Source organism: Bufo bufo, chromosome 5 (genome assembly GCF_905171765.1).
Source record: "Bufo bufo chromosome 5, aBufBuf1.1, whole genome shotgun sequence".
Taxonomy (NCBI): domain Eukaryota; kingdom Metazoa; phylum Chordata; class Amphibia; order Anura; family Bufonidae; genus Bufo; species Bufo bufo.
The window spans coordinates 504,021,557-504,044,467 of NC_053393.1; the positions used below are offsets into that span (position 1 = coordinate 504,021,557).

Genomic DNA, 22,911 nt, shown 5'->3' on the forward strand with positions numbered 1-22,911 from the left:
GCGCATGCAGTACACACATGCCTTTTCCCGTCTCTCTTCCTGTCGACTGCGGCTGTCTATGGCAAAGACCCCACCGATCAACTGTATGAGGAGACGGCGCATGCAGTACACGTGTGCCTTCTCCCGTCTCTCTTCCTGTCGGCTGCGGCTGTCTATGGCAAAGACCCCACAGATCAACTGTATGAGGACACGGCGCATGCAGTACACGTGTGCCTTCTCCCGTCTCTCTTCCTGTCGGCTGCGGCTGTCTATGGCAAAGAACACAGACAGCAGCAGAGGACAGGAAGAGAGAAAAAAGAAGGCACGTGCATACTACGCGCACCATCTCCTCATACAGCTGATCGGCAGGGGTGCTGGGCGTTGGACCCCCACCGATCTGATATTTATGACCTATCCTAATGATAGGTCATCAATAGTAGAAGCCTGGAAAATCCCTTTAAATCAGGGGTGCACAACCTGATGCCCCCAACCTTCTGGTCACCTGTCTGTCCGGTGGCTGCTTACATGTGATTTCCGTGTGGCAGGTGGTGTGGTTTACTGATGGTGAACTGTGTGGCCATCTCTGGGATCCCGACATATCGTCAGAACCATGCGTGCATATGGCTATATTCATTGTAGTTTTCTGGGACTGGTAAAACGCACACAAACTTCAGTGGAGAGATCCGTATGACATGCATGGTCTCTTCTTTTCTGGAGTGCAAATTGGGGAGAAGGCTATCCCCATTCTCTCGATAGGTAGGGCTCCTGGAAGTGGAACCGACATCTTTCAGATATATCCTCACTGTGCTATAAATGTCGTAGATGGTTATCGTGGCCCTTGGGATTGCTTACCTCTGGCAGGGTGGCCGTCGGACCAGAAAAGGTTGTGCATCCCCCTATTTAAACGTGATCAGCACTGCTGCACTACATTTCCCATTCCGTCATACATTGAGTTTTGAGTAAAGATTGCTAGCTTCTTCCTATTGCAGGAAACAAGTGCTCTTACACGGACCATCTTGGTAGACCACCTGGTCAGTACTTGGTTTCAGCCGCACCTAATAATTTAATGGGACCACAAGTGACAAATTTGACATTGCAGTGTCCCAGTACTAAGTCAGTCTTATACATCTTAGCTTTCTTCCTCCTTCCCACCAGCGTTCTGGAATTAAGTCATCTGCAAAATAGTGCAATTAAGTAATTACTTTGACATTCGTGAGCAGTCATTACGGCAGTCGTCCCGGTTCTGCCCCCGCCGCGCATCCATCACACACGTTCAGCAGTGGCGAAGGTGGAAGTTGACCCAGTAAGATGAGACTCATCTGTATCTCAGCGCGCACATGTGTGACGCTCGGCCCTTTCCTTTAGTGAGCTGTCTGACAGATGAGTACATCTTTAACAGTCTACAGCGGTCTCACTCCCATCCCATACATGTGTTAAAATGTTCTGTTTGAGACATACTTATAAAGATGATTTCCTCCAAGGGACTTTAACCTTTTCTGTCCTCCACAGGAGGCTGAGGGTTGTAATGCAGGTTAACATATGTTATCCCATAGGGAGCTCAGCCTCTGTTGTCAATTAGACCCCATCAGCCGGCAGCAAGCGAGCGCACTGGAAATCCGCATGGACAAGTGATGGAAATAAATACCCTTTATGACAAAACCAGATTAAAACCATCTAATAAATGCAGCTTGCATGTACATTGAAGTGGTCTCCTGCTGCAGCTGTGAGGACAGAGGAGTGTGAGCTTGTATCAGTAAATGGACTTCATGTTCATGGAGCTCCCGTCTGCGCCTATGGGAATGTGCAGAAATGCTTTTATTGGTGGTAGGTTTTTATATATTTTCAAAGATGACCCAAGGTATGTGTTTTATATCCTTGCACTCTCTAGTAACATATACATTTGTTCCTTTACATGTGCCAAGGATTGGGCCAATTATGGGTAGCGAACGTCACAAAAAGACTCGCCACCAATCACCCAACAAATAAGCGAATGCTCGTTTGTCAGCTAATCGCATCTTTTGTCGGCAGCACATCGCTCTGTTTAAACAAGAATGTGCTGCCGACAATATGCAAACTGAATGGGGGAAGAATGATCGTAATAAAACGACTGTTCGTACACCGTTCACCGTGGTCACGTATTTGTCAAAATGTCTATGAAAATCCGCCGCAAAGTAAAATACGAGGCAAGTAAATGGAGGTTTTCCAAAATTCTATTCCCACCTCGAGGAAAAATATGTGCATGGATTTGAGGACATGGAGATTGTCAAATTTTTGCTGCAGGTTTAAGGCTACTTTCACACTAGAGCAGGCATGCTCAACCTGCGGCCCTCCAGCTGTTGCAAAACTACAACTCCCAGCATGGCCGAACAGCCTACAGCTATTAGCCTACAGAAGGGCATCATGGGCGTTGTAGTTTTACAACAGCTGGAGGGCCGCAGGTTGAGCATGCCTGCACTAGAGTTTCTATTTTCCGGTATTGAGATCCGTCATAGGGGCTCAATACCGGGGGGGAAAAAATGCTTCCGTTTTGTCCCTGTTCATTGTCAATGGGGACAAGCTGCGGTTTTCTTTCCGTCATGGGATGCGGAGCAAGACGGAAGCATGACCCACAATGCAAGTCAGTGGGGACGGATCCGTTTTCTCTGACACAGTAGAAAACTGATCCGTCCCCCATTGACTTTCAGTGGTGTTCAAGACGGATCCGTCTTGGCAATGTTAAAGATAATACAACCGGATCCGTTCATAACGGATGCAGACGGTTGTATTATCAGTAACGTAAGCGTTTTTGCCGGATCCAGCAAAAACACTAGTGTGAAAGTAGCCTAATTTATTCGATCTGTATGCATGGCCTTATGCCGGTTTTTCCAGAAACAATACTTATCCCCTATTCACAGCATAGAAGATAAGTGTCTTCTCGGTGGGGGTCGAACCGCTATGACCCCCTGCTAATCACAGGAACGGTGGTCCAGTGTTCCCCTGTTTGAATGAAGCAGTGGTCACACATGTCTGCTGCTGCTCCATTAAACTCTGGGGGACTGCAGGAGATAGCAGCACAAAAAGGAGAACATGGGTGATTGGTGGGGGTCTCGGCAGTCATTCCTCCACGGATGACTTATCTTCTATCCTGTGGAGAGGGGATATGTATTGTTTTTGGGAAAAACCTACTCAGTGAACGCTCCCGAAATAGTTATAGCACCAGTCAGTGGTGAGTGCCCTCAGTTCTATCTCTTATATCTGTTTCCATCTGTAATGACAGATACGACGAGAGGAAAGAGGAACCAGGAGTGTGACGGCATGGAATATATCTTTATATCTAAGCACTTGTTTGAAACAGACATACACAATAACAAGTAAGTGTCCTATCACCAGAGCCTGTGCATTCACCAGTCTGTAGCATATCATTCAACACTCCAGGGTGACATCAGAGCAGACTTTGGTGGTGTCTTACACGAGATCTGTCCAAAAGTTGGATGGTTGTAGGGGTATTCCCAAGTTTTATACGTTATCTCAGGGTAGGTCATCAATATCTGATCGGAGAGGTCTGACACCTGGAACCCCGCCACTGTGGTGAGTGTCTCTAGACTCCTCCTAGGCCAGTGATGTCACATTATTTGGTCACATTGGCCTACTTGCAGTTCATTCCCATTCAAGTGAATGCGCCTGGGCTGTAATAACAAGCACAGCCACTATGCTCTGTGCTTGGTAAATTGAGGCCGCAGCTTCACGGCTTCCTCAGACCTCTGATGGGTGGGGTGCCATGAGTTGGACCCTCATGATCAGATATTGATGACTTATCCCCAGGATAGGCCTTTAATAAATACAGTTTCAGTCCCATTATCTACCAGAAGAATGGAAGATTTCCCAAGTATAGTGAGTTTTCCTCTTAAATTAGTATCTCAGGACCCTTTTCTTCCAAAAAGTGCAACAATGTTCCACAGATTTCCATAGTGAGACTTCTCAAAGAGATGCTGTCTGCCAGCCCCTAAACTACAGTCAGCAAATCGATTGATCTGTACTTCAATTCGCCACAAGTAAAGTAAAAAAAATTTCATATCGTGGCAAACTTTTTACTCGCCCAATTTTTCGCATTGCCACAATAGCCATGAGACAAGTTCGACATGATCGGACTTCCGCCGATCAGACACTTATGCTTTATTTATCCTGTGGATAGGGGATACGTTTTTGTCATGGGGCAACCCCTTCAAAGGGCATCTGTCAGCAGTTTTGTCCCTATGACACTGGCTGACCTGTTACATGTGCGCTTGGCAGCTGAAGGCATCTGTGTTGGTCCCATGTTCATATGTGCCCGCATTGGCGAGAAAAATGAAGTCTTAATATATGCAAATGAGTCTCTAAGAGCAACGGGGGCGTTGCCATTACACTTAGAGTCTCAGCTCTCTCTGCAACTGCTGCGCCCTCAGCACTTTTCTTGTCCTTAGAAGAACTTAGGGCCAGGCATGATCTCATTTACAGTGCCTGGTCCTGTCAAAGTGCAGAGCGCGCGGCTGTTGCAGAGAGAGCAGAGCATCTAGGAGTAATGACAACGCCCCCGTTGCTCCTAGGGGCTCATTTGCATATAACAAAACATAATTTTCTTCAGCAATGCCGGCACATATGAACATGGGACCAACACAGATGCCTTCATCTGCCAAGTGCACATGTAACAGGTCAGCCAGTGTCATAGGGACAAAACTGCTGACTGATGTCCTTTAAGGATTTGCAGAGACTTTGTGATAGGACTTTTTTTTAGGATTCCTCACCTGCATGGAACATTTTTTCCATGCTCTTCAGTCTTAGCCAAATTCAGTTTTGGGCAGCCTACGGTTCTCCAACTGTTTTGGAACATAGCTGGAACTTGCAGTCCACGACATCTGGCTGGCCGCAGATCGCCTGCCTCTGACCCAGAGCGTGATTGGCAGGAGGGCCCGGCGCTCATATGTTTAATATTTTAAGCTATATTGTTTTGGTTTTTAAGCAGCAGATAAGCGTTTATGGCAGGTAATCTACCATCTTTTCTCTGTCAACAATGAGAAAGCCTTCCCGCTTTAGACATTGGCAACCCCAGGCAGCTATACCTCAGCGTGCAGTGAAATTTCAGTAGTTTAAGTTGTTTAAGTTCTCCAGTCTTTTATTGCACAGCATTAGCTCAGACAAAGAGGTGATGGAAAACATTAGTGGGCTCTTAGGCTGGAGTGTTTTCTCTTTGCCGGTTAACTGTAACACTAGCAGGTGTTAGTGATTTTGAAATGTAAAATACAAGCTTCATATATATATATAGATATATATATATATATATATCTATATATATATGTTCAAAAATGGCATATAACAGACTTGGCAGAAAGACTGCTTCTTCTAAAACACGGGGAGATAACATAGAAATCCTTATGCTTCCAATTTATCCTTAGCAATGGAAATGAAAATAAAGTTTTTGTTCTCTTTAAATTTGATAAGGTTTATTGAGTACGGCGAATATAAAAACAATTACTACGGCACCAGCATCGACTCCGTGCGCTCTGTCCTGGCAAAGAATAAAGTGTGTCTGCTGGATATACAGCCTCACGTAAGTAGCACTGAAGGTGGACATTTTTATATCATAAAATTACACAAATGGCAATTACCTGCTTGCGCCATTTGCGAGAATGTTTCTATTGTGAGCTTTAATAAGATATCCAGCTGTTACCTTGCAAAACGTAGCCTGCGTCTGCTGACAGGACAGGGTAATTGGTACTCAAAGGGTTTTTCTGAGACTTTTCTGATCCTCTGGATAGGTCATCAGTATCTGATCCGTGGGAGTCCAACACCCAAGACCCCCACCAATCAGCTGTTTAAGAAGCCACCAGCGTTCGCAGTAGCACCCCGGCCTTCTCGCAGCTTTCCCGAGCCCTTGTGATGTCACGTTCATTCGGGCTGAGCTGCGATACCAAGTACAGCGGCTATACAATGTGCGGTGTTGTGCTTGTTGAGCATAGCTACTGCGAGCCCCGGTGCCTTCTCAAACATATGAACGACAGGGATCCCAGGTGTCAGACCCCTCTGATCAGATACTCCTCACTAGAGAGGAGCGAATCAAATCCCACAAAGTGGAATTCGATCCAAATTTCCTTGTGCTTCGTGGTAGCGAATCGATTTAACCCGAAATAGTGTAAAAACAAAAAAAGCATACTTACCTCAGCTGCCATCTTGATTGAAGATCTCAGCTAGAGGAAGTAAGTATGAGTTTATTTTATTTTTACTCTCAGATGCCGCGATCATGTACCGTATGAACGTGGCATCTGAGGGGTACAATAATGGGGAGCAGCGCTATCACCGCTCCCTGTCATTGCACCCGCTACTTGCAAAAAAAAATGCGCTTCGTGACTAAGTAATTCGTCACAAAGCAAATTTTTTTGTAACGTTCCACGAAGCAGCCAAATCAAATTTTTACAACTATGCTCATCTCTACTGATGATCTATCCAGAGGATAGTACTGATGACCTATCCAGAGGATAGTACTGATGACCTATCCAGAGGATAGGTCATCAGTAGGAAAGTCTCGGGAAACCCTTTTAAAGGAACACTAAACATAGAAAATGCATAAACAATAATATCCCAGCAATTCCGTTCTTAATTTCCTCCTTTGTCTTGGTCCTCCTATTATAATTAAAAATTGTGTAAAGAATTCTTCTGTCCGTGTCCCAGAAGATCAGTCATGTCCACCCTCCTCCTCATCACTGTCCCATGTCTGGCTGGCATTTCTAGGTTTTGTGTTCTTTTAAGTAAAACCCTTAAAAAGTATGAGTTGTTTATGAGAAGGCGCAATTATTTAAAGGGGTTGTTTAAGATTAGACAAAGGGCCTTCTTACTTTCTGAAACAGTGCTTTTCTATGGGCTGTTTAAGGTATAGGAGGGTAGCCTCATTCACCTTACACAGCCATAGGGAAGAGTGGAGATGTCTCTGGACTACTTTTCTTGCAGCTTACAGTATCCCTTTTAAGATGTCCAGATGCTTCTTATTATGTGATGATATACAACTCACTACACCACACTAACGTAGTTATATGTTGCATTTCTTTGGTTTAGCAGCCATGCGTAGTATCTAAAGCATTTTTTTATTGTACACTTATTTCAAAGAAAATACAGTAAAAGGACATGTAAACATAAAAGGCTTTTCCAAGATTTTTATACTGACGACCTTTCCTATGGATAAGTCATCAGTATCTGATCTGTGGGGATCCGACATGCCTGTGAGCGCCGTGGCCTTCTCGCAGCTTACCAAGCACAGCGCCGTACATTGTATAGCGGCTGTGCTTGGCGTCATGCTCAACCCCATTCACTTGAATTGGGCTAAACTGCTCCTAGGCCACGTGATAGATGAATGGCTGAGAGAAGGCCGTGGTACTCACAGGAGTGACAGTGCCTTCTCAAACAGCTGATCGGCGGGGGTTCTTTAAGTCGGACCCCCACCGATCAGATACTGATGACCTGTCCAGAGGATAGGTCCTCAGTATTTAAATCTCAGAAAACTACGTTAAAAGGTATATTAATAAAATGGAAATTGTATCTAAAGGATTCTATTTTTGCTTCTATATTGCATAATTTTGCGTATTTTTTTTTATTTTTCCATTATTTTGTCACACTATGAAAAAATAAAAAAATCGGCCCAGTGGCGTACATAGAGATAAGTAAGGGCCCCATAGCAAGGATTAAACCAGGCCCCCAGCACAGGACAGAAGGGTCTCATTTGCTAAAGGTTGTTCCTTTAGACTAGAGAGTAGAGTCCTGACCAAGTTTTCACCTCCAGTAGAAGAGGAGATAATCCCAACTAAGGGCTGTTTCACACGAGCGAGTCCATTGCGGGAATCACGCTCCATGTGGCAGTGTGATCCTCCACTGTGGACATGCAGGAGCGCACGGCATTATCAAGATTTATAATGCTATGTGTCTCTGCATGGCCTTTTTTCCACAGAATCATAGTGACATAAAGCTGTCAGTATGATTCTGTAGAAATAAGGTCAAGCAGAGGCACATAGCATTATAAATCTTGATAATGCCGTGCGCTCCTGCATGTCCACAGTGGAGGATCACACTGCCACATGGAGCGTGATTGGGCCCCCCTAATACTGGGCCCCCTCTTGCCCTGGTCCCCATAGCAGTCGCATGGTCTGCCGCTATGGTAGTTACGCCCCCTGAAACAGCCTCAGATATGTGTGCAGCAAATTGAGAGAAAAAAATATTCAGATTAAAAATATTATAAAAATTTGAATCAGTCACCTAATCCTTTAAAAAAAAAAAAAAACGGTACAACTGAAAATATAAAATACAGCAGCCGTTAACCCTTATTATAACGATATGCTTGTAATAAAGAATGAATAGCTTTGGGGAGGGGGGTGAGACAAATCTGTAGTGATTCCTCTGTGTTACGACCACCCAAAATTGCAGGAAGAAAGTAGGAGAGGTCTCCTCCCAAAGAAGAATGCCACATAGTAGAATAGAGTCTGTATGGGGCGTGATCTTCAAAAAAGACCCTGTTCATATATGGCCAATTACATGTGAATGGCTGCATGTAATACTACAGTTCACCTATAGTGGCCTCTGAAGAGCAGATGAGCGGCCAGTGGTAACTTTTTCCTGGCGGTTGCTGGAACGGTCAGCTGATCACCAAAGCTGGGATTGTATTATTATTTTTTATATAAGAAAGCCCAGTTTCTATCTTAAGGGATGCAGTATTAGTAATTGTTCATCCTTGTAAGTCCCAGTAGAATGATGCTGGTTTCTGCTGACTTAGTCTAGAAGAACACCATGTCCTCACCGGGCCATATACTTGGGTTAAGAACATGTCTATTTTATCTTGGAAAGCCATAAAGAGCTTTTTTCTGGATTATAGCTGCAGGTGACGGCTTTTAGAGGAATTCATTCACTACATTTATTTGACAAGCCTCTCGGGGTGGATGACCTCCTTCTCAGATACAAGAAACAATGAGCGCACTTAGAGCAGCACCAGCGAGACCGTCCAGCAATCTCCTCGCTTCTGTAACATTCTGCAGACACTTGTGGCGGCTGAAATGAGTTTTCACTCTCAATTTCTCAACTTTATCTTCAGCCGCAATGCGTTAAAGCCAAGTATCGGATATAATTAATGTGCAGCAGGACATCGGGTTCTTTTAAGGCAAATCACCTGAAATGTTGTCTTGCACACGGCTATTTAAGCAGCTGTTTCGGGCGGTCCCTGTGGCTTGTTGTCACAGAGGCAGCAGTGATGAGAACCGCATGCTGTATTTTATAACATGTATAATTGGAAAAAAAAAATGACATTCTGGGTTCTCCAGGCTCACATAATCTGCAGATCAAAGTATTCCCCATCTTGGCCTGACCTCTAAGATGTTGTCCATGCTATTCTTTCCTGTTGAGGAGCACAATTCTAGACTCACAGGGGACTTAACGATGCCATAGGACATCCAGGACCTGGCTCTGATGAACAGTGATCGTGGTTGTCAATGGCAGATAAGGCTCTGCATGGGAAAAGGCATTGCAATGGAACCTATTGATTTTAATGAGATTTTGTTTAAAAAATTGTCTCCGTAAGCCTCCGACAAGAGCTGTAAGACTCAGCTGAATCTGTAACATGATGGATACCACCAGCACCCCCATGGACCTCATAGATTGATAATGGGTCCATTAGGTTTCTTTCAATGGCGCTGCATATAAAACTAGTCTTTCTATCAGATCTCCCAAGACAGAGAACGACTCCTCGGCATTCTGACTGCAGGGTGAACTGAGCTTTATTCTAGATGTTTCCAAATTTTCCCATTGATTTCAGTGTCATTTGAATTGTCCAAAAAATGGATGACCATCTGTTGGAAAAGTCAAATTTTTCCAAATGATCTATAAAAAACGAAGACACCGCTGATCTAATATTCTAAAAATAAAGCAGTAAACCAGAATTTAATAAAATAAAAACCGATGACGTTGGATGTTATCAGCATTCGAGATCCTTTCATAAGCAAAGAACAGGTATGAAGGATGTAGACGATTATCTCCGTAGGAGACCTGAATGACTCAGAATCGGGTGAATAATCACTCAAGGGGACAAAATATGGATTAATATTAAAGTTTAGTTGTTTTTTTAACTATGTATATTTTGAATTGCTGTGTTTTTGAGTATGTGCTCCTTTAGCTATCCTGGATATCTTCTGATGTAACCAAAACATGTTAGGGGATAGCCCTCCTGGAGGAACAATACATCAGCTGGAAGAAAGGGTTACTTCGCTCTACAGAGATCTCCAGGTTATCCTGAGGTGCGGGTCCTAACACGCAGATCTTCTACAGTGTTACCCAATAAATATACTTACTCCAGATGGATTTACTGTACACATTTGAGAGAAATTGTGTTCAGCATGTGTCTATGAAGTAATGTGGGGTCCTCCAGAGGCAAACTCCACCTCGCAATGGTTTTTCTTAAGGGCGGGTGGACAGCATTTACAGTTGGCTCCACAAATGGCACCCTGGACTGTTGTTGATACTGCGCCAATCATTCTTATTCCTTGTAATATTTGTAGGCATTTCTTCAGGCTTGACTTATAGGGTGGCATCATACACAGCTTTTTGGGGCAGTTTTTTTCCAGAATGGGAAATATAAAGGAAGACTCATACTACTACTGATTCCTGCTGGATCCACTTCTGGCTTTGGCTAAAACTGCATCAAAAACTGTGCATTGTAGAACCTGTATAGAAGGTATTCTCACTTCTATATTGATAGTTCATATTCATAGCTGATGATCGAAAACCATAAAATGGTTTTTTTTTTTTCTATATTTTTATTAAGTTTTTAGTAGTAAAGGTAAACGGGGATACAGGGAAAAGGAAAACAACAGCACTAAATGTACACACGAAAGTCTGACAATTACGGTAATCCAGCCGCTACATTGGGAATTTCTTATTCTCTTGCTCTATACAGGTCATATCTTTGGTTGGATCTGTTGCAGAGTAATGCAGAACCCCAGCCCAGGAATGTACGACACTTTAAGTCATTTTTCTTCTGCAATGTACCGCTCTGCTCATGAGCTTGAGTTTTTTCCTTTAGCACTACTTACATACAATTGCCCTCGTTGTAGTCAATGTCTTGTGTGATCTGAACTGATCTCTTTATTCCATTTATGAAGTTTTCGAGCAGCGGCTCCATAAGAGCTCGCATGGGACGCTGTTAATTTAGTCTTGCTAAGATTTTATGGCCATTGTAGCACAATTCCTTCGTTTTATTATGCCCACCTGACTCTGCTAGCACAGGTCTCCGTGTGCTTACGCAGCAGTATCTCCTGTACTTGCCAAGGTTCTTAGATGAAAGTTTTGTAAGTTAAATTATCATTATCCAAAAACTTTGTACTCAGTGGGGAGTCCTCTTTACAGCTCAGTAAAAGTGTTCACCTAGGACTGTTACTGAACACTGCCATCAGGGCCTGACCGTGGTGGATACCTTGGCTGTGTATTCCTGTACAGTATATACCCCGGCCCACTACATATACAGCTGCACAGACTTTATTTATGAAACTATCAACGACAAAACACAGAAAAATAGTTGGATGCTGCTTCATATGGGCAATTTTTTGTGCACTAGAGATGTGCGAATTGATTCTGAAATTCGGAAATTTGAGACAAATAATTCAAAAAGTTCTGATTCTAACAATCCAGATTTTATTTTATTTTTTAGAAAATTGTTGGCACTTTTCTTGCAGTGCACAGTAGGTGAGATTTTATTAGATCCAATCAAGGCAGATGATCCATGTATAGTAACAGAAAATATTGTGCATTGCTGCATGATTTATGGGCCGAAGAGACCTTCTGCGACCACCTTCCAATCAGTAGTAGTGTTGCCATTTTTATGCAAACTGGAATTTTTTGTGATTCGATTCCAGAGAATCAGGAGAGAGAGGGAGACTTTTTCGATTCGGCTCATATTCATACTCAAATCAAGTCGGATGGCCAGTTCGTCTGACTCAGATCTGAATAATCGAATTTTAAGAAGTTCACCCATCTCTGTTTTGTAGGACAACGATATCTTGTAACATGACCATTCTTGGTTTACAAAAGGCAGAAACTCGAAATCCATCTCTTTTAATGTGAAGCTCCACGTTTTAACTTGTCATTTTAGGTCCAAAATTATCATAGAGATTGGAGCTTTACTTTTCTGTTCCGGAGCCACAAACACCCTGCATCAATATGAATTTTAAAAAAAATTGCATAATTTGCACACAAAAATCGGCAGAAATGCTCTGCACCGCATTTGTTAAAGGGGTTATCCCATCTGTGCTCTTCAGTAACCTTCCACCGCCAGCACCATCACCACCTCCTCAGGCAGAGAGTTCCATAGTCTCACTGCTCTTACCGTAAAGAATCCTCTTCTGTTTGTGTACAAACCTTCTTTCCTCCAGACGCAGAGGATGTCCCCTCGTCACAGTCACAGTCCTGGGGATAATTAGATGATGGGATAGATCTCTGTACTGACCCCTGATATATTTATACATAGTAATTAGATCTCCCCTCAGTCGTCTTTTTTCTAAAGTGAATAACCCTAATGTTGATAATCTTTCAGGGTACTGTAATCCACCCATTCCAGTTATTACTTTAGTTGCCCTCCTCTGAACCCTCTCCAGCTCTGCTATGTCTGCCTTGTTCACAGGAGCCCAGAACTGTACACAGTACTCCATGTGTGGTCTGACTAATGATTTGTAAAGTGGTAGGACTATGTTCTCATCACAGGCATCTATGCCCCTTTTGATGCAACCCATTATCTTATTGGCCTTGGCAGCAGCTGCCTGACACTGGTTTTTACTGCTTAGTTTTCAGTTCACTAAAATTCCTAGGTCCTTTTCCAATCCCATATGAAAACCAAGCCTTCAGCACAGACAGGGAGATTTTCTAAAATATCCTTGCAGAGGCTCGTTTTCTAGTATGATGCACCCCGCAGTGAAGAGATGTTAGGACTTTCCCAATACAAAAAAATTCCATTTTAGTCATTAAGAAGAGCAGAATGTCGATTCCAAATATTTTTGGATTTCAGTCATTTCATTTTGTAGCAGTTTAGTGAGAAATGCCATGGTTGGAACCGTACGTTTTTTTTTTTTCCGTAGCTGTTACGTGACGGGCACACTACAGGCGGCTTGTAACCACTCAATGGTGGAGCACTTGAGGCCGGGCACTGTTATTGTAGGATGCTTTCTTGACCTATTTTAATCAAATTCCATCTGAACAGTTTTCTGCCAGAAGACAAACACCAGTTAAAGCAGAGTTGATCCCCTCCCTAAATAAACAGCATGGGTAAGGAGGCGACGGCGTCCGCTTGATGGAACGCGTTTGGATTTTTTTTTTTTTCTTTCATTTTTGCACTGAAAGAGAAGAAAAAAATGCAGAAAAGTGTTAAAATTTCCAGGGTTTTCATTGCAGCCTTTAATGTAACTTTCTGTCCAGATATTACATCATTCTGTATAGTTGAAAGGGGAATTATTAATAGACAGCAATGGTGGCTGACAGCGAACAAACTGACTTCAGGCTTAGTAAGAAATGAAAATATCCATTCCGTATGTTGACATAGGTCTGCTTGAAATATAATTGCCACCAAATTCAAAAAGCAGAGTGTAAGCTTTGGGCATAAACATGCCTACTGGCTGTGGTAAGTGCAATGCCTGCCAAACTTATCAAACTTTCCAGGACTGGCAAAGCATGTGGAAATTAAAGGCTGCTAACCATAGAAATAACAGCAGATACAGTAAGTGTTTTTAAAGGAAATGTTAGCATACTAGCATACATATTTGAAAAATGGAATGTGTTTCCTATTACTAAATATCTTCGTTTCAGATGGATATCTCATTCTAATTTTTTCTTCTTTTTTCCATATTTCTTGTCTCTTTTTTTCCCTCCCCATCGTAGAGTATAAAACACTTAAGGACATATGAATTTAAACCTTTTGTCATCTTCATCAAGCCGCCATCTATCGAACGCCTTAGGGAGACGAGGAAAAACGCAAAAGTTATCTCCAGCAAAGATGAGCGGGCGTCATCGAAACCCTTCACAGTAAGTGTTCCCTGCGGGGCCACGAGAAAATAATGCATCCATATCGTAGCCTAAATGCAGTTAATATGATAAAAGAGCAGTAAACCTAGGAATTAACTAACAAGTCATCAGTAGATAATCTTTCCTGCGCTGGAACGGTGTTAAGCTCATGTCTTGTAGAAATTCTGCAGGGAACATAGGGTTAATCTCCTGGTGATCTGGTCCATTTTTAGATTCGGAGTGGATGAGGGACATGGATTCATTTTTTTTTCTACTTTAAGGGGTTCTCCCATGATTAATGTAAAAAATGAGAATCGGACATCATATAGTACATGACAGTCTCTTTCTAACAAAGCTAGAACCAGCCCTGTACCTCACATGGGTCCAGAGATCTACCTGTTCATTGCTCTGCTAGATTTATATCAAGCTGGCAGCTCAGGGGGAGTGCCTTTTCTGCTGCAGATTCGGGGGCGTGTCCATGCTCTCCCTATCACAGCTCAGGAGGCAGGTGAAGCATGAAGCTGAGCATGTGCGGCCTTCTCAGAGAGCAGGACAAAGAAATAAGAAAACGAACAAACAGCAGGTGGCGCTATACAGATACATTTTATTGAATAACTCTGTGGCTATACAAAATTTTTAATTACATGCAATTACAAAAGTATTCAGATCCAGGTGCTGGTTTGAAAACTGTAGAATATTTTTCATGGGACAACTCCTTTAAGACCTTTTAATCAGGAGATAATCTCCCTGCCGCTTTTTGTCAATCAGCAAGATTTTCTGCACGTTCCTGAAATGGTGTAGTAGAAATTCTGTGGAGAACATAGGGTTAATCTCCTGTCTTGTAGAAATTTAGAAGAAAACACAGGGTTAATCACCTGGGGATCTGTTCCTTTTTTAAGATTGGGAGTGGATGAGGATTCATTTTTTTTCTACTACAGACTGGGCAGGAACGGGGAGGCTCCTGCTGCAGCTAAGGTCTTACAGCCAAAGACAGGCTGGATGAGAAGGATGGGGGGCACATTGAGAATATTTCTTTGAATATATTTATAAGTTTTAATTCTAATATTCTACAGAATATGATCAAAGGAAATATGATCGTAAAAGGTATTACAAAGATTTCTTTAATTCTTGTGCATAGTCAATGCACCTTTTATTTACACTGAACGTAGCAATGAATGATAAAAATGAGATACTGTATTTTCATTCCATAAGACATACTTTACCCCCCCAAAAGTTGGGGGGAAATGGCAGTAGAACTTATGGAGCGAATACTAATGAGCGCTTCCATTATGTAAGTGCTCATTAGTATGCAGGAGGTGGCGTGGGGAGTGGTAAGTGTGCCACTTATCTGCCCAAGCCTCCAATCTATCCAGATCCCTCTGTAGTAGTATACTGTCCTCTTCAGTGTTAATTACTTTACACAGTTTAGTGTCATCTGCGAAAATTGATACTTTACTATGGTGTGATGAATCTTATGGAGTGAAAAATATGGTACTCTTGTTAACAGTATCTGTCAGTCTGTAACATTTTCTGTACATTTTCAACTAGTTGTCAGCTTAGGAGGAGGACAAGCTTAGCCTTGGGAGGGTAAAGTGCTCTTTGTGTCCTCAGCAGGGCTGAGGCTCCTTCAGCAGGCAGTGACCTATCCGCTAGACATACGATTGTGAGAAGGAGGAGAGGGAATGGTAGATTTCCTGGGACACCAGAAGGTGTATTTTCATAATTCTTTGTATTTTTTGCTACATTTATGAAAGTTGAGGCTGAGAAACCACAACTATCACCATGAAACAATAAGCAACACCTGTAAATACATGCTATACAAGAATTCCAGATTTTTCAGTTTACATTGCAATATAAAACCACCATACATGTATGGCACTTGATGCTTCTGGCCTTCTTTTCTTTCTACATTATCACCGGGTGTCACCGGGCACAGCAAAGTGCTGCATTTGTAGAATGCCCCCGCAGGAGGCTGTTTTTCCAAATGACTGGGACTCATTTGGATGCATCATTTTCAGTAGAAAAGAGAAAAATGACTAAATGAGGGCATTGAAACAACTGAAACCATTATCACTGTCGCTCCATTGTCATTAAAATGACCTACGCAAAATAGGGAACCTGTTATAACAGTTTATTTTGGTAATAATATGCGTATTTAAACGATAACGACCTGTAGTTTGAAGGAAAAAAAGTCAATTTTTATTTTATAGTTTTCTCTGAATAAAACTAAAAATAACTCAAAAACATCACCATATTATGGTAGTAATGAGCCCTATGTGTCATGTAGAACAAAATCACTAACATTATTTTAGTAACCCAAAAAAAAGTTTGGGCTGTTAAACCACAATTTACACTAAATCCCCCCCCAAAATATAGAAAATAAAATGGTCATTAAAGGGAACCTGTACAAAGCCGAGAATGACCATTGTATAAAAGGTCTTTGTATGCATTAAATGGGTTTTCCAGTGAATAAAAATTACTTTTAGACCAGCTAAAAAATAAATAAAAACCTCTTCAATCCCCTTTGCACTCCCCTACCAACACTGCCTGATCCCTGTCATCACACAGATAATGCCCTTTTAGCTAGATTCACACTAGCGCTAGCGATCCAGCTGGGAACAGCCCGCCGGATTTCTTTGCATTCTGGCTTTGCAGAAGTTAGTAAGTTTCTGTCCAGCCCCATCAACTATAATGGGGACTGGCGGAGATCCAGCCACAACCCGGCAAATATGCCGAGAATCAGACGGAAGAAAACCGCATATGGGTATATATGCATATTTGCCGTAATGCGGCCGGATCTCCGCTGGCCCACATTATAGTTAATGGGGCCGGACGGAGGCTTACAAGTTTCCAGCAATGCTAGAATGCAGAGAGATCTGGCAAGCTGTTCCCAGCCGGAAAAGCCTGCTGGATCGCTAGCGCTAGTGTGAAACTAGCCTTAGGGTCCATTCTCACATCCGTAAAATGGGTACGGATCCGTTCTGCAACGTTGCGGAGCGGATCCAGAACCATTCATTTTCAATGGGGCCGCAAAAGATGTGGACAGCACACAGTGTGCTTCCGCATCCGCACTTCCGTTCCGCAAAAAAATAGAACATGTCCAATTCTTCGAAAAGGCATTTCTATTTAAAGTGCCGGCCATGTGCGGTCCGCAAAATGCAGAGCGCACATGGCCGGTGTCCATGTTTTGCGGATCCGCAACTTACTATGCATTCCAGTAGGTAGCCTGCTCAGATTTGTTCCTCTGCTCCAGAGTGGACTGACGCTATGCTCTACACCATTTCAGCTGCGGCTTGGCCTTGCGTATGGTGATATCAAACTCGTGTAGAGCTGCTCGACCACGGAAACCCATTTCACGAAGATCCCGAAGCATATTTCTGGTGCTGATGTCACTTTCAGTGGCTGTTTGGTGTGAGTGATACCCAAGAGGATGGGTGGATCTGACTAGAACTACAGGAGGTGCCCTCACATTTTCAGTGTGGACACACTTTTTTTGCTTTTGGATTTGTGCCAAACCGCAGTTACAGTTTCCAACTAAACGGCGTACATTCAGCTCAGTGCCACTGCGATTTACTGTCCGCTGTTACATAGATCTCTTTCTTCCAGACATTCATTTGTCCGAATGCTGCAATTTAAGGAGAGAGAGGCAGCAGAACTCTGCAGCGCGGATTACGAGAAGAAAATGTGTTATTGTTTCATAAAATTTTATTAACTTAAACGTTTTCAGGCCCGGCAATAATGGATGGCATAAAGCAAGTATTTCACCAAAGTCAACGTTCAATTCACTTGGTTCTGGTAGCAGGAAGGTTAAGTAAATGATCGTATATATTAATATGTATCTACAACACATTGATACGCACGGTCGGGGGTATTCACATTCAGACTTTTAGAACTTGCAATAAGGAGCTACATAAAGTTACCTCAAGCAGCTATTTCGTGAAATTCATATTTTAGTTCAGTCACTTTTAGTATGTAGATAACTGTATAGGAGGACATGTATACGCTCTTGTGGCGTAAAAAAGTCGCAATTTACGGCGCATGATTTGCCTAATCGGCAAATCTTACCACAAGTCCTCTTCTTGTCCTTTCTGTTGATGGGATGTTATGCACACAGAAGGTATCCATTTTTCGCTGAGCCACAGTTCTCTTATGCACAATGGGGTATGGGGGGATTTATTAAGCGATTTGCACCATTTTATTTTATTTTTTGTCATACAAATTCGCAAATTTTGGCACATGCCGGTTTTAGACAAAAATTTGCAACCTTTTTTTTTATTTTATGTAATAGCACTTTTTTTTTTTTTTTAAGTGAATGTCAATAGAGGAGAAGGGACCTGCACAAACTGCTGTAAATGATAGCTCAAATCTACACCAACTTAAGGCTACTTTCACACTTGCAGCAGAGGATTCCGGCAGGCAGTTCCGTCGCCGGAACTGCCTACCGGATCCGGCAATCCACACGCAAATGGATGGCATTTGTCAGATGGATCCGGATGCGGATCCGTCTGACAAATGCATCGAAATACCGGATCCGTCTCTCCAGTGTCATCCGGAAAAAACGGATTCGGTATTTATTTTTTTCACAGATTTAAAGGTCTGCGCACGCAGAACGGATCCGTCAATGCAGCACTAATACATTTCAATGGAAATTAATGCCGGATCAGGCATTTTGGCAAGTGTTCAGGATTTTTGGCCGGAGAGAAAATGCTGCGGTATTTTCTCCGGCCAAAAAACGTAAGAGGGACTGAACTGATGCATCCTGAACGGATCGCTCTCCATTCAGAATGCATTAGGATAAAACTGATCATTTCTTTTCCAGTATTGAGCCCCTAGGACGGAACTAAATACCAGAAAAGTATAACGCTAGTGTGAAAGTACCCTAAAGCTGGTGTAGATATGCTTTTTTGGTACATGGACTCAGAAGTTCTGTTTTAAGAAGCCTGCGACCTGGTGTATCTTACTCCAGCGCACTTCTGATTAAAGGGGTTTTCCAGCATTTCGGACATTTCCGTCGACGCCAGTCTGCTGTACTTGCTGACAAAAGAATCATACTCGCCTGCTCCCCACTGCTCGGTTCCTGCTCACTGACCTCCCCCTGCGGTCTTCGGTCCCCGTTCTGTACACCTCCAGATGAACTGGCTAGGATCATTTCTCTATATCTAGATGTTTCAAATTCCACCCCATTGTATCGCAATTTACACCAAAATTTAGGTGCACTCCCATTAGTAAATGTTGGCGTTTCTTATCCATAATGGGTACATATCTCACATGCATCCTCGCTCATGAATTTTGTTCATGTTCTGTACAAGTCTGCACCTCTGCTCGGAGGAACGAGGTTAATGAAGTAGTAGGACTGAGCGCGGCCGATGAATGTGCTCTTAGATGGCATGCTCTTATTTCCTTTGCTTCATAAATTTAGCCTTGCCTCAGTGGAATTCCTCATCCGTAGTCGTTTCCTTCAGAGTCTCCCTGTTCTGACCGCCAGATTGTCCATGCAAATCATCGCTTTATTGGTTCGAGCTGTTGGTAAACACAAGACGCTGCCAGAAATGTGGACTTGTTAAGCTCGGTTAGCAGACGAGCGCACCGATACGGAGGACATGTACAGCTCATTACCTTGTGGTCTCTTCTGTCTCTGCTTGTGCATTCAGCGTAATTGACTTTAAACATAGAGTGGGGAAATGTAGCATGTGAACACTGCTTTATGGAGGTGGCTGTAATGAGAGGCAGGAAGCTGGAAGCATTTTGGCTGGCGGTGCCCCAAATCCTGCAGAATATATACGTGTTCTGAGATGCACTCTGTGTAGGCTGCCTGAGACGCTGTCCTTGTACACGGGTGTATTAGTCTGCTTCCCCGTAATTCAGCGTCCTGGACCCTTGTGAGTGGGACATAGTGGTTACATACACAGTCAAGAAATAGGGGAAGATTTATCAAGACTGGCGTTTCTTCTGCCATTCTTGAACTCCTGTGCGCTGGCAAATGCCTCCTAATAAATTAGTCGCATCTCTGGCTCTCCATGCACCATGTACTCATTTCTACACCAGAACCAAACCTACAAGAAATGCTCACAGAGGAGCACAAAGACACCATGCCCAAAATTATAATAAACATATCCTCAGTTTGTTGAATAAATAATTAAACACATGATAAAAAGACAGTAAAAAGAAATGGGACAAAACATCAGAGACCCTGTAATGTAGCTGTACCAAATCATTGACCACTGGTTCCAATGCACCCAAAAAAAGATGTAAAATATGTCAAATACGGAGGGGACAGAATATTACCCTTTATCTGCAGGAGTTGAATGTGATTACACTCCTAAATAGTAGCAACACATAAATCATCAAATATATGGGCAGCAAGCACGGTGGCTCAGTGGCTAGCACTGGTGCCTAGCAGCGCTGGAGTCCTAGGTTTAAATCCGACCAAGGACAACATCTGCATAAAGTTTGTATGTTCTCCCTGTGTTTGTGTGGGTTCCCTCCGGGTTCTCTGGTTTCCTCCCACACTCCAAAGACATACTGATAGGGACCTTAGATTGTGAGCCCACCTGTAGACATGATATGGGGTAGAGGTGTAGGCTCTGTAGGCTGCCTGAGACGCTGTGTCCAGAGTGGCGAAGGAACACTCTCCTCTGCTTCGTCAGGAGGCCCATTTCTACACCAGTTATGGCCACAATGAAGTGCACAATGTCACAAATATGAAGCGCATCATAGTTTTCAATCTACTGATAAAGTCCTGTTAAAATATAACCTTTAATTAGCTAAATAACCAGATGTCAGTGGTTTGTATGTCACTCAGGACTACAGAGCTTACCACTCCCTTGTCAGAGTCTCAATCCTGAAGCCACTGGTGGTGACCAGGTCATCCCACGTGGTTCCAAGTTTGTCAAGTCAGGTATCCTTGTTGCCACCCCTTACGAATGTTGTTCTGGCCTCTACATATCAATGTTGAAGTATAGGAGACAATAATCCTCTCCCTTATAGAAGAATTCTGTAGACAGCCTAACCCAGGGATGGCCAACCTGCGGCTCTCCAGCTGTTGCAAAACTACAACTCCCAGCATGCCCAGTCCGCCTACAGCTATCAACCTACAGCAGGGCATGGTGGGAGTTGTAGTTTTACAACAGCTGGAGAGCCACAGGTTGGCCAGCCCTGCCCTAACCTATGTTTCCACTGGTGTAGCCAACTTCATCAATGGGGTAAAACGAGTCCAAGGGTTCCAAATAAATAGTAAATCGGGGTTGATTGCTCTTGTCACTACGTCAGTACCGCTACATGGCTCTTCCCAGGAGGTTGCAAACAAGTATACAGGCAAACAAGTGAAGTAGAAGCTGATATTGCTGGTCTGATGTGGACTCAGAGCATAATGAGGGTGGCGTCTATAAACCGCAATACAAAAAAAAAACATGACCAACCTTATACACAATACTACACCTGCCGCCACTGATATCATAAAAATGAAGGCCGTGCTATGACTGCTTGCTACGGGCAACAAAGACAAATTTATTTTAGACGATTTAATAAATTTGCCTAATTGTCCCTTTCAATTAAATAGTAAGATATGGTATATGTACCCCTAAATGGTGATAAGGAGGATGATTCTGAAATGTCGTCCTAAAGCCCCAAAGCTACTTTTTCCTAAAGGTGCTTTGTATGTGTTATGCATCTTTATAGAGATCTGTGTACATGTCCTTAAATTGTATTTTTCAGGGCTGTGGAGTTTGTATAAATATAGTGACTCCAACTCCAGTTTTGGATTAAAAATGTTAAGGTACTTTCACACTAGAGTTTTATCCTAATGCATTCCGTTCAGGATGCATCAGTTCAGTCCCTCTTACGTTTTTTGGACGGAGAAAATAGCGCAGCATGCTGCAGTTTTCTCTCCGGCCAAAAATACTGATCACTTGCCGGAATCCCAGATCCGGCATTAATTTACATTGAAATGTATTAGTGGCGGATTGGCATTAAGTGTTCCAGCAAAACTGATCCGACTTTCCGGTCTGCGCATGCGCAGACCTTTAAAAATGCAAAAAAAAAATATACCGGATCCATTTTTCAAGATGACACCAGAGAGACGGATCCGGTATTTCAATGCATTTGTCCGGATCCGTCTGACAAATGCCATCCGTTTGCGTACGGATTACCGGATCCGGCAGGCAGTTCCGTCAACGGAACTGCCTGCCAGAATCCTCTGCCGCAAGTGTGAAAGTAGCCTTAGACGGTATATTTTTTATTGTAAAATTAAAGGGGTTTTCTGGGAGTTCAATATTGATGGCCTATACTGAACATAGGTCATCAAGATCTGATGAGTCAGGGGAGCCTGACCTCCAGCACCTCCGCCATTCAGCTTTTTGAAGATACTACTGTGCTCCAGTGAGCGTTGTGGTGTCTTCTTAGGCCAATGGCGTCATGTTCATCGGTCACATGGCTTCTTCAAGGTGCTGATCGGCAGGTGTGCCGAGAGTTGGACCCCCATCGATCACATACTGATCTACTATCCTAAGCATAGGCCATCAGTAATGGACTCCTGGAAAACCCCTTTAAAGGCATAGCATGTTACTTTCATGGGAATTTAGTAAAGTTTAGACATTTTAACCATATAAGGGTACTTTCACACTTGTGTTGTGAGGATCCGGCAGGCAGTTCCATTGCCAGAACTGCCTGCCGGATCTGGAAATCCGTGCGCAAACGGATAGCATTTGTAGACAGATCCGGATACGGATCCGTCTCACAAATGCATGGCAATTCCGGATCCGTCATCCGGAAAAACGGATCCGGTATTTATTTTTTTCACATTTTTAAAGGGAAACCGGGTCCGTTTTGCCGGAACACTTGGCATTAATGCATTTCAATGGAAAATAATGCCGTTCCGGTGTTTCCGGAATTTTGCCCGGAGAAAATACC

At 43.1% G+C, this 22,911-nt stretch overlaps 1 protein-coding gene across 2 annotated transcripts in view; it reads left to right on the forward strand.

Moving 5' to 3' along the window:
- The window catches only part of MPP7 (membrane palmitoylated protein 7), a 332,266-nt gene that overhangs the window by 307,440 nt on the left and 1,915 nt on the right, over positions 1 to 22,911 (forward strand). For both annotated transcript variants that reach the window (XM_040434340.1, XM_040434341.1), the window contains exons 15-17: positions 3,236 to 3,329; positions 5,434 to 5,542; positions 13,882 to 14,025. In XM_040434340.1, coding sequence (XP_040290274.1) covers positions 3,236 to 3,329; positions 5,434 to 5,542; positions 13,882 to 14,025 — 347 coding nt within the window. The remainder of the gene's footprint in view (positions 1 to 3,235; positions 3,330 to 5,433; positions 5,543 to 13,881; positions 14,026 to 22,911) is intronic.